Raw genomic sequence first — 13,003 nt, forward strand, 5'->3', positions numbered from 1 at the left:
ACAATGGACAATATCTGTAAGTTCATTAACTTAATCCATGCAGTACAAGGAGATAAGATGCCAACAGTGGTGGTTGCTTTAGTTGCAGAGAAAGCCTTTGACAGGGTAGAATGGAATTATTTATTCAAAGTACTACAGAGGTTCAACCTACCAGAGAAATATATTAATTGGATTAAAGCATTATAAAAGGGACCATTGGCAAAGGTGACAGTAAATAGATATATTTCAAACCAATTTAAATTAAGCAGGTCAGCTAGGCAGGGATGTCCACTATCTCCCTTTCTGTTCACTTTAGCTATAGAACCATTAGCAGAACTGATAAGAACAGAAAATAAAATAAAAGGGATAAAAATAAAAGAGAAGGAATATAAAATGAGTCAATTTGCAGATGACATCATAGTATACTTAACAGAACCTGAATTATCAATAAAAGAATTACATTAGAAATTGAAGGAATATGGAGAAATATCGGGTTACAAGATCAACGCAAATAAAAGTGAAACAATGCCAATGAATAAAGCAGATTTCACAAAGTTTAAGAAAAAATCACCATTTTAATGGCAAACACAAGCTATCCGATACCTAGTTATTAGACTAGATAATAATCTAGGCCAAACACCCTTTTTCAGCAGAGGGACAGCCTGAAGACCACCTGGATGCATCCCCGATCCAAACACTGGCACCTCCTGGACTACATCCTGGTGCGAGAAAGTGACAAACAAGATGTTCTCCACACCAGGGTCATGCCTAGCGCGGAATGCCACACTGACCACCGGCTGGTTCGCTGCAAGCTCAACCTTCACTTCAAGCCAAAGCCCAGGAACAATAAAGCCCCCAGAAAGAGGTTCAATGTTGGAAAACTGCAGTCAGACGAAGCGAGAGGAAACTTCCAGGCAAACCTCAAAGCAAAGCTCGACGTTGCAACCCGCCTCACGGACCCGTCCCCTGAAACCCTCTGGGATCAGTTGAAGACTACCATACTGCAATCCACTGAAGAGGTACTGGGCTTCTCCTCCAGGAAAAACAAGGACTGGTTTGACGAAAACAGCCAGGAAATCCAGGAGCTGCTGGCAAAGAAGCGAGCTGGCAAAGCCGTCCTGTCCAGAGAAGAAACAAGCCTTCCGTCGCGCATGCAGCCATCTTCAGCGCAAACTCCGGGAGATCCAAAATGAGTGGTGGACTAGCCTCGCCAAACGAACCCAGCTCAGCGCGGACATTGGCGACTTCAGGGGTTTCTACGAGGCTCTAAAGGCTGTGTACGGCCCCTCACCCCAAGTCCAAAGCCCGCTGCGCAGCTCAGACGGCAAAGTCCTCCTCAGCGACAAGATCTCCATCCTCAACCGATGGTCAGAACACTTCCAATCTCTTTTCAGTGCCAACTGCTCAGTCCAAGATTCTGCCCTGCTCCAGCTCCCTCAACAGCCCCTAAGGCTAGAGCTGGATGAGGTTCCCACCCGGGATGAGACATATAAGGCAATCGAACAACTGAAAAGTGGCAAAGCAGCTGGTATGGATGGAATCCCCCCAGATGTCTGGAAGGCTGGCGGCAAAACTCTGCATGCCAAACTGCATGAGTTTTTCAAGCTTTGTTGGGACCAAGGTAAACTGCCTCAGGATCTTCGTGATGCCACCATCATCACCCTGTACAAAAACAAAGGCGAGAAATCAGACTGCTCAAACTACAGGGGAATCACGTTGCTCTCCATTGCAGGCAAAATCTTCGCTAGGATTCTACTAAATAGAATAATACCTAGTGTCGCCGAGAATATTCTCCCAGAATCACAGTGCGGCTTTCGCGCAAATAGAGGAACTACTGACATGGTCTTTGCCCTCAGACAGCTCCAAGAAAAATGCAGAGAACAAAACAAAGGACTCTACATCACCTTTGTTGACCTCACCAAAGACTTCGACACCGTGAGCAGGAAAGGGCTTTGGCAAATACTAGAGCGCATCGGATGTCCCCCAAAGTTCCTCAACATGATTATCCCACTGCACGAAAACCAACAAGGTCGGGTCAGATACAGCAATGAGCTCTCTGAACCCTTCTCCATTAACAATGGCGTGAAGCAAGGCTGTGTTCTGGCACCAACCCTCTTTTCAATCTTCTTCAGCATGATGCTGAACCAAGCCATGAAAGACCCCAACAATGAAGACGCTGTTTACATCCGGTACCGCACGGATGGCAGTCTCTTCAATCTGAGGCGCCTGCAAGCTCACACCAAGACACAAGAGAATCTTGTCCGTGAACTACTCTTTGCAGACGATGCCGCTTTAGTTGCCCATTCAGAGCCAGCTCTTCAGCGCTTGACGTCCTGCTTTGCGGAAACTGCCAAAGTGTTTGGCCTGGAAGTCAGCCTGAAGAAAACTGAGGTCCTCCATCAGCCAGCTCCCCACCATGATTACCAGCCCCCCCACATCTCCATCGGGCACACAAAACTCAAAACGGTCAACCAGTTTACCTATCTTGGCTGCACCATTTCATCAGATGCAAGGATCGACAATGAGATAGACAACAGACTCGCCAAGGCAAATAGCGCCTTTGGAAGACTACACAAAAGAGTCTGGAAAAACAACCAACTGAAAAACCTCACAAAGATAAGCGTATACAAAGCCGTTGTCATACCCACACTCCTGTTCGGCTCCGAATCATGGGTCCTCTACTGGCACCACCTACGGCTCCTAGAACGCTTCCACCAGCGTTGTCTCCGCTCCATCCTCAACATCCATTGGAACGCTTACATCCCTAACGTCGAAGTACTCGAGATGGCAGAGGTCGACAGCATCGAGTCCACGCTGCTGAAGATCCAGCTGCGCTGGATGGGTCACGTCTCCAGAATGGAGGACCATCGCCTTCCCAAGATCGTGTTATATGGCGAGCTCTCCACTGGCCACCGTGACAGAGGTGCACCAAAGAAAAGGTACAAGGACTGCCTAAAGAAATCTCTTGGTGCCTGCCACATTGACCACCGCCAGTGGGCTGATAACGCCTCAAACCGTGCATCTTGGCGCCTCACAGTTTGGCGGGCAGCAACCTCCTTTGAAGAATACCGCAGAGCCCACCTCACTGACAAAAGGCAAAGGAGGAAAAACCCAACACCCACCCCAACCAACCAATTTTCCCCTGCAACCGCTGCAATCGTGTCTGCCTGTCCCGCATCGGACTTGTCAGCCACAAACGAGCCTGCAGCTGACGTGGACTTTTTACCCCCTCCATAAATCTTCGTCTGCGAAGCCAAGCCAAAGAATCTAGGCCATCTATATAAATTAAATTATCAGCCATTAATGAAATTACAAGATGACTTAGAACATTGGAAAGATTTACCACTCTTAGGAAGGGTAAATTGCATTAAAATGAATATCTTCCCAAGGGTACAATACCTATTTCAATCATTACCAATTCCCTTAACAGAGAAATTCTCCAATGAACTAAAGAAAATAATAAGGAAATTCTTATGGAAAGGGGGGGGGGGGAACTGAGGATAGTGCTAGATAAATTAACAGAATTGTACTATCAAGGGGGCTTACAACTACTTCATAATTATTATAGAGCAGCACAATTAAGATATCTATCAGATTTTTATCAAACAAGGGAAAAACCAGATTTGACCAGGTTAGAGCTAGATAAGATAGGGGAGAAGGTACCAGAACATATAATTTATAAGTGGGATGAAAAACTGGTGCAATATAGAAGTTCACCAGTACTGCACCATCTGCTTATCATTTGGAAGAAGATTCACATAGAAAGGAAAGAAACAAATTACCAACTACCAAAATTATTATTGATGCAAAATCAACTAATCCCTTTCACAATAGATAACCTTTCCTTTAGAGAATGGGAGAGAAAAGGGATCAAAAGAATAGAAAATTGTTTTTTGGGAAATAATTTATTATCATTTGAACAAATGAAGTACAAATATGGAATAACTCACAGTACAATGTTTGCATACCACCAAATGAAAACCTACTTAAAGGACAAATTGGGAAGTAGACGGAGATTACCAGAAGGAAGCAGCTTTGAATATGTGATTACAGACACAATGATAATTAAAAGATTTATAACAAACATGTACATCAAGCTGCAAGAGAAAGAGAATGACGAGATAAGCTGTAAACCCAAACAAAAGTGGGAACAAGATCTAAACATAAAGATAAAAAATGAAATATGGGAAAAGCTATGCTCCGGTACTATGAGAAATACAATAAACATGAGGTTACGCATGATACAATATAAATGGTTACACAGGCTATATATCAGGCCCCAAAAGTTAAATAAATAGGACTCAACAGTATCAGATAGATGTTTTCGCTGTAAGAAGGAAACAGGAACAACAGTACATGCAATTTGGGCACGTGAGAAAGTGGAAAAGTTTTTGGGAAGATCTAAATCAGGTATTAAATAAAATCACAATAAGCAACATACCAAAAAATCCAGAGGTCTTTCTTCTAAGTAATATAAGGTGTGTATTTTGGTTAATATGGTTCATAGTATGAAAAATAAAAAAAATATAAATGTGGAAATTCTTTATTTACAATGATTTTCAGATGGGCAAGAAAATGTATAGACAAGGAATTGCTCAAGACAGCATTCCTGGACAGAAATGTTCAATTAACGTTTCAGGTCTGAACTTTTTATCTAGACTAGAATAGAACAGGAGAAATTTTATATATAAAGGGGATAAGTATCCGGGGATGACAGAGGTGAGAGAATAGGACAGGTGGCGTGGGAGATAGAGAGAGAGATTGAGGAGGTTGGGGAAATAAAAGTTAAGAGAGAAAAAATAGCGTCAAGGTAAAGAAGAGATGCTGACAGTGGAATCAGATGGCATGAACATTGATTTTTCTAATTTTAGGTAACCCCAACCCCCATCTGATTCAACTGTGATTTACCACCACCTGTTCAAAGACCTTTAGGAATGGCCAATAAATGCTGGCTTTGTCTGTGACATAGTCAAAAATGAATGCATTAAAAAAAATGTCTATTCCTTTTTCCAGATGAAAGTAGCCCTCCTAAGGACAAGAGCTCTTGGCTGAACATAATGAAGAAGACTAAAAAAGCAGTTTCTGGAACAGCTTTTGGTGTTCGACTGGAGGAATGTCAGCCTGGTATAAATAACAAGGTATAGGTGTATGCTGGCCTTTACTAGAATGTAAATGTTCGTGCATGTAGCCTAATACCATTATACCCACAACTGCCTTTCATTTAAATTTTAGTCAAATACAATCCCCTCCCCATCCATCCCCTTTTAGACACTCCTGAAATCTTCCTCTGACCTATCCTTATGGTTAACATATATTACAAAGATCCTGAAAAATGCTACATTAGAAGTTATAAATACATCTTATGTTTTGCTATCTTCCGCTGAACAAAAGTTTCATCTGTTTTATACATCTATTTAAGGTTAAAAATTGGAATACTATATATTGATCAGATATTGATAAGTGTTCATTTGTTTTCTCAGTTTATTCCGTTGATACTGGAGATCTGCTGTAAACTGGTGGAAGAGAAAGGTTTGGAGTACACAGGGATCTATAGGGTACCAGGGAACAATGCCATGGTCTCCAGCCTACAGGAGCAACTGAATAAGGGAATGACTGATCTAAATACCTCCGATGAAGTAAGCCTCCAAACCTATTACCTCCCCATTTTCTTCTTTGAAATTGTATGAAAGATTTGTTTAGCAATAAGGTTGCTGAAAATTTTTAATTTATTTGGGCAGCTCATTATTAGTCTCCAGCAGTAGTTTTTAGTCAAGATGAACAAAATGTGGGGCCTTTTTAATTAATGGCTTGTAAGAAACATTGGTTTTCATTCAGTGTGTCATGAGAGTTTCTTGTCTTGACTCTGCTATGCAATTCATGGTTTTTCAATAGTGGTTAACTGTAGCCATGTTATTGAGGTGATATCTTCCAAGATAGCACATAATGGCTACTTATGTTAGATAATATTGTCTTTGCAGAAATGGCAGGACCTGAATGTGATCAGCAGCTTGCTTAAACTATTCTTCCGAAAGCTTCCTCAGCCCCTCTTCACAGATGGTGAGTTAAATGTCTTGGTGATTAGTTGGATACGGTGTGGAAATGTGAGTTGTATTACATTTGGTGACATTTTGTAAGACATTATATTGAAACAATTGTGTAAAATCTTCATTGATGGAAATCATGAGCTTCTGTATAGAAGTGTGGTAAAAATGATGACAGATAAAAGTGTGATCGACTTGTAGAATTACTGCTGCCCTTTGCAAATCTATGCAGTGTCAAAATGCTTCGTACAAAGGATGACTTGGAGCTGGGTAAGCAGAATTAGATGAAGTATCTCATTTGTGCATTAAGATCATATTTAATTAACTAAAAAGGCTCCTTTTGCTGTTACTGAGGAAACTCTTGTGACTTTCTCTTTCCCCATTTCTTTACCATCCCTACAGATTGATGATAACTGCTTCCACTCAGGTTTACATGGGTTGATGAGACCAATGTGGGAGCATAAGAAATAGGAACAGAAGTTGATCATGTAGCCTGATGAGTTTCTGCTGCCATTTCTTTGCTTATCTGGACTCATCTTATCTGTTGTTTCCCCATGACCATTAGTTTTCCTACTTTGGATAAAATTGAACTGATCTTAAATATTTATAATAAGTCAGTCTTTACTGTTGTTTGGGCAGAGAACTCCTCAGATTCACTGCTCGCTAGGAAAGTGGATGACCTCACATTTACCAACATTGTACTCCATCTGGCAGACCTTTACCCACTCACAACCAATAGGTATCTACTGCAGACTCTCCGCTTCCTCTCCATAATTTGCTTTTCCTTGTATTTTAGTATCATAAGGTAAGCTTCATTCAGTCCCCTTTAACAAGTCCCAAATGCAGAGTGCCTACTTTAGAAGTCTGATGTCAGGCATGCAGGCTCTTGTAGACAACACGAGTCTGACTTCTATGCAAGTTTCTAGAACATGTTGTTGTGTATTATATTCATTCTTGCTTTTCCTGCATCCCCACAGTTGAATCTTTCCATTTCTGACAGAGCAAAAATAACAATGGGCAAGGCTAAAAATTGACATCTTCTGCTCTATTGCTCCCCAACACCATCATCCTCTAATGAATGTAAATATGAGCAGGAGTAGGCCATTCAGCCCATCACACCTATTTTGGCATTCAATGAGATCATGGCTGATCTGATGATAGGCTCATCTCTACCTACCTGCCTTTGCTCCATATCCCTTAATTTTCCTACTAAAAATCTACCCAGCCTTGACTTAAATGCCTTTTCTTCATTGTCAAGCTGAATGTGACTTCCCTTACTAATTTCAGTCCTGAGCATTTAGATAAGTTCCTGCACTGGTTTTTCTTCATATATCCTCACTGCTGTTTCTGGAGTCCTCCGGAATTTCTTGACCTTGTCAGTGTCATTCATTTCCCAATCCAAGTCCACATACAATGATAATATTCTAAATCACAACCAACTTGCCTCCAATTTATTGCGTCTGTGTAATCAAAGAGTTTGTTTAACGAGACTAGTTCTTTAATTAGACCTCAGGTAGAACATGCCACTGCATTTGGCCCTCATCACAAAATCTGTTCCCCAGCCTGTAATTTTGGACAGATTCCAGCTATTTGTTCAAGCTTACAAGACTGTCACCAACCTTGGCATCCTATTTGATAAGAGTTCCCAACTCCAGAATCTCTGTTTCATTAAAATTGGCTCCTCTCCACCACTTGCTCACTTGTGTCTTGTTTTCTGTGCTTTTCAGATAAATACAATGATTTCATTGAAGCCAATAGACTGGAGGATGCAGCAAAAAGACTTCAAACATTTAAGAAACTGGTAAATTGTAGTAAATTACATACCTGATAACCTGAATATTTTCTAATTTCAAATATTCCCTTCTGCATTCTTTGTTCATGGGAATTTGATATTGTCAACATTGATTACAAATGAATTTTTTTAAAAAACTTGTTCCTTCCCACTCATTTAAATTTTATCCTAACCTCTGCTGTAAGGAGGAAATTCCATTTTATTTGCTCTCTCTCTATATAACTTTTTTCTATGAAACTCTTGTTCACTTTCTCCAGAATTCAGACTTAATTGCTAAAAAAAAAAATTCTGGTAAGATATGAAGCTTTATGGCCACTTTTTTGTTTTCACAATTCTCTGATCCCAAGTATATTTGGTATTTTTTTAAACAGCTAAAAGAATTCATCCTGCTCCTCTTAAAAATTCATGTAAACATGTGTTTTCTCATTTTCACAAGTCTTCGTTGTTCTGATCTGGATTAAAATTGTCCTCACTATTTACAAGATTTAACATTTTGACTAGTTTCCATCTAAGCTTTGAATTTGTGCTTTCAATATCTAAGAGATTAAAGTATATCCAAAAATGCAAAAAAAAATCCCATAGTTTGATAAAAAATCATTCACAAAAGCCCCTAAATCTATCAGGTTATGATTTTATAAAAGATTAGACTGAAGCTGTAGAATTTTAACAATTATATGTTATTTCTGTAACATTAAAACTTACAATAAATGAGCATTGATATGAATATATCTTGTATCATTTCAGCTTTGGAATTTACCAGAATATTATTTTGAAACACTGAAGTTTCTCATGGGTCATCTGAAGACTGTGGCAGACCACTCTGAAAAGAACAAGGTGCACTCTTTTTTAAACTATAATATTACCTCTATGGCAGTTACCAAACTACTAAAAATAATATTGTTCTCTCTACAGTTTTTCCCACATAAAATTATTAAATCGACTACACTGCAGTTTGCATTTCAAAGCAATGTAGGAAGCAAGCTGGTTGAAAGTGTATATTTGCTTTGAAAAAGAGAAAGAATAAATAGCAAAGGTTTTGTTATGAGAGCTCCAGAATCTGGTCAAGACTTTAAGGAAGCTGTGAGGAAGATAAAGTTGCACCACTGAAAAGCAGAGAGTAGGAGAATGGAGGTTGAGAGTTAAAAATGGGCAGAATTTTGAACTGTGTGCATTGGGAGAGGTATCCAGTTCATTAACATCCCAGGGATGCTTTGGTCAATTTGTGAGATAAATCTGCTGAGTATAGAAAACACAATTTCATAATACCACACCTCTATAGTTTAAAAGTAATATATGAGAACATAAATTGGAAATAGAGCTGTATCAACTTAGTCCTAATTCTTCAACCCAGACTATGTTCGGAGAAATTGGCATAATCTCATTCATTCAGAAACATGCAATTGAATATTTTTATTTCCTGCACAAATACAACAACAATAATTTCTGAGATGTCTCATGATCCTTTGGGAATTGATCAATAAGAGTCCTCCTAATGTGATAGGTGTACTTTCCTTGTCTGATGTGCATGGTTTGACATTGTTTCTCATGCAGTAATCAATTGGACTATCGTGGGAGACTAGTTTGGCCCTGGGTGGGAAAAGGATAATATTCTATGACTATATGTAACATAGCAGGACGTCAAGCGCTGAAGAGCTGGCTCTGAATGGGCAACTAAAGCGGAATCGTCTGCAAAGAGTAGTTCACGGACAAGTTTCTCTTGTGTCTTGGTGTGAACTTGCAGGCGCCTCAGATTGAAGAGACTGCCATCCGTGCGGTACCGGATGTAAACAGCGTCTTCATTGTTGGGGTCTTTCATGGCTTGGTTCAGCATCATGCTGAAGAAGATTGAAAAGAGGGTTGGTGCGAGAACTTTGGCAGCTTTGCGGAAACTGCCAAAATGTTTGGCCTGGAAGTCAGCCTGAAGAAAACTGAGGTCCTCCATCAGCCAGCTCCCCACCATGACTACCAGCCCCCCCACATCTCCATCGGGCACACAAAACTCAAAACGGTCAACCAGTTTACCTCTCTCGGCTGCACCATTTCATCAGATGCAAGGATCGACAATGAGATAGACAACAGACTCGCCAAGGCAAATAGCGCCTTTGGAAGACTACACAAAAGAGTCTGGAAAAACAACCAACTGAAAAACCTCACAAAGATAAGCGTATACAGAGCCGTTGTCATACCCACTCTCCTGTTCGGCTCCGAATCATGGGTCCTCTACCGGCACCACCTACGGCTCCTAGAACGCTTCCACCAGCGTTGTCTCCGCTCCATCCTCAAAATCCATTGGAGCGCTTACACCCCTAACGTCGAAGTACTCGAGATGGCAGAGGTCGACAGCATCGAGTCCACGCTGCTGAAGATCCAGCTGCGCTGGATGGGTCACGTCTCCAGAATGGAGGACCATCGCCTTCCCAAGATCGTGTTATATGGCGAGCTCTCCACTGGCCACCGTGACAGAGGTGCACCAAAGAAAAGGTACAAGGACTGCCTAAAGAAATCTCTTGGTGCCTGTCACATTGACCACCGCCAGTGGGCTGATAACGCCTCAAACCGTGCATCTTGGCGCCTCACAGTTTGGCGGGCAGCAACCTCCTTTGAAGAAGACCGCAGAGCCCACCTCACTGACAAAAGGCAAAGGAGGAAAAACCCAACACCCAACCCCAACCAACCAATTTTCCCTTGCAACCGCTGCAATCGTGTCTGCCTGTCCCGCATCGGACTTGTCAGCCACAAACGAGCCTGCAGCTGACGTGGACTTCTTACCCCCTCCATAAATCTTCGTCCGCGAAGTCAAGCCAAAGATATGTAACATATCACAAAATGGACTCTTTGGATGATACTTTAAAGTGCTGACACAGGCATATTAGATGGAATAGTCTCTTCCAGTGTCAATTCATTTTGTATTCAATAAACCTGTCCCCTGTGGTGTTATTTACTCACATGCTCAGTATCACATATTGGTCCAGGAAGGAGGAGTTTTTTGTAATGTAAGTTCTTTTGGATATCTTCTCAAAAGATATCTTCAATAAATTATGTAATTATCATTTTAAATTTGTAACTGAATTTACCCATATTCCTCCAAATATGAATATGAATTTGTTCTCCAGTCTGACGTTGATTTTGTTTTCTCTCTCTCAGATGGAGCCTCGGAATTTGGCCCTGGTGTTTGGTCCAACACTTGTCAGAACGTCAGAGGACAAAATGATTGACATGGTGACACATATGCAAGATCGGTATAAAATAATTGAAACCTTAATACAACATGTACGTTCAAACTTTCTCCTTATGATTGATTAAATGAATGATTTATTGTGAAGTGAAAGACAGAATTCCATAATGGAGTAACATTCACACTAGAACTTTATCCCAGTAATTAACTGCCAATCTACTGATACCGTGCCAGTGCGAATGCTCATGATGTAGTCTTATGTTGGATGCTACAGGGCCATTTAGATCAAGATTTTGGCTATTGTGAATCTGATCGACAAAAGATTTAAATCCTGTTTTTATCGTTTGTTTTCACATTTTTGATATCTATCCTAATTGTTTGTAATAAATTCACATCATTATTTGCCTCAAAACTTTACCCAATTTGGTTTTCTAAATAATATTTATTCCAAATTTATCTGTGCAGAGTTCACTTTAATTGAGAGCAAGGTTTATCAGAGAACCAAAGATCTTGCCATAATGTAGTAATGAAAGCAAATGGTATTAGCTTAAAAAAATTGAGGTTGATGAGAGTGCAAGCTCAAAATCCCAAGGAACTAATGATCTGCCCGTAAAGTTGTGATGGACTTGGCTACAGAGATAGTGATGCATTGAGTTTTACACCATAGTTAAAGGCTCTTAGCCCAACTTGTCCATGCCGACCAAGTTCTCTTCCAAGCTGCTTGTAATCCTTCAGAATCTGAAATGGTTCCTGGTGGGTAGTAATTATGACACAACTATTTAAAAATGGGATCAGAACTGGGAGCCATTGGCCTGTTTGGTCTAACATGGATAGAATGAAGGAATGTATAATAAAGGATGTAATAACAGAATACTTAGAATAGAATAATAGGATTGAGCAGAGTCAACATGGACATGAAAAGTAAAAACAGGTTTACTAACCTCTTGAAGTTCCTTGAGGATGGATCTGGAAGCACTATAGTATATTTAGATTTCCAGAAGATTTGATAAGATCCCATCCAGGTAGTAGGTCAACCCTGTTAAATCAGGGAGCATTGTGGCATTATACTGCCAGGGACTGAGAGCTTGTCAACAGGCAGAAAGCAATGGATTGGATCCTTTTCAGATTAGCAGGTTGTACTTAGCCCCCATGTTTGCCAATGTAACAATACAAACTAAATGGATTGAGCAGACTGAAGTGGATGTAGAGTCTTCAGGGGGATATAGTCAATCAAAGTGAGTTGTAGGTAATGTATCAGGTAGAATTCTTTTTAGAGATACAGCACAGTAACCGGCCCTTCCAGCCCATTAACCTCTGCTGCCCAAATACATCCATGTGATCAATTAATCTACTAACTTTGACTTTGGAACATGGGAGGAAACTGGATCACCCGGAGGAAACCCACGCAGACACAGGGAGAGTGTACAAACTCCTTACAGACAGCATTGGATTTGAACCTGGGTCACTGGGGCTGTAATAGTGTTGTGTTAACCACGACACTAAGAATGGTGCACAAAACAGAAAAGATGTTTTATAATTGGTGACTGACTGAGAAGCGCTGAGGATCAGAGGACCTATGTGTTTGCACACCAGTGACAGAAAGGATTTGAATGCAGGAGTAAAGGGTAATTATATGGGGATTGGTGATGACACCTGGAATATTGTGTTTAGTGGGTATCCTCAGAGATGTACTGGACTAGTTCCTGGATTTGTACGTTTGCTATTTGAAGTGAGATTTTATAGATGCAACTCATGTTCTCTTGAATTTGGAAGAAGAGTGGTAGAACTGAAACTTTCAGGGAGAGTGTGTTCCTTGACTGAGGAATCCACAGCCAAGGAACACAATATCAGTAAGGGACTGACCATTTAGGACAGAGGTGAAGAGGAAGTTCTTCATTGGGTTGCACCATCATTCATTCAAACCAGAGTGATGGATTTCTGGAGAAATGAGTGATTTGGTCAGTGCAATAAAAGAGAGCAGAGGTAGAAGACCAGCCATAACTTTGATGAGTTGAG

General features: G+C 40.7%; 1 protein-coding gene across 7 annotated transcripts in view; it reads left to right on the forward strand.

The window, feature by feature from the left end:
* LOC138750126 (rho GTPase-activating protein 23-like) overlaps positions 1 to 13,003 on the forward strand; it is a 397,500-nt gene that overhangs the window by 341,757 nt on the left and 42,740 nt on the right. For all 7 annotated transcript variants that reach the window (XM_069912263.1, XM_069912261.1, XM_069912262.1 and 4 more), the window contains 6 exons: positions 4,993 to 5,117; positions 5,460 to 5,615; positions 5,958 to 6,036; positions 7,748 to 7,821; positions 8,557 to 8,646; positions 10,957 to 11,082. In XM_069912263.1, coding sequence (XP_069768364.1) covers positions 4,993 to 5,117; positions 5,460 to 5,615; positions 5,958 to 6,036; positions 7,748 to 7,821; positions 8,557 to 8,646; positions 10,957 to 11,082 — 650 coding nt within the window. The remainder of the gene's footprint in view (positions 1 to 4,992; positions 5,118 to 5,459; positions 5,616 to 5,957; positions 6,037 to 7,747; positions 7,822 to 8,556; positions 8,647 to 10,956; positions 11,083 to 13,003) is intronic.

This window comes from Narcine bancroftii (assembly GCF_036971445.1).
Source record: "Narcine bancroftii isolate sNarBan1 chromosome 12 unlocalized genomic scaffold, sNarBan1.hap1 SUPER_12_unloc_2, whole genome shotgun sequence".
NCBI lineage: Eukaryota > Metazoa > Chordata > Chondrichthyes > Torpediniformes > Narcinidae > Narcine > Narcine bancroftii.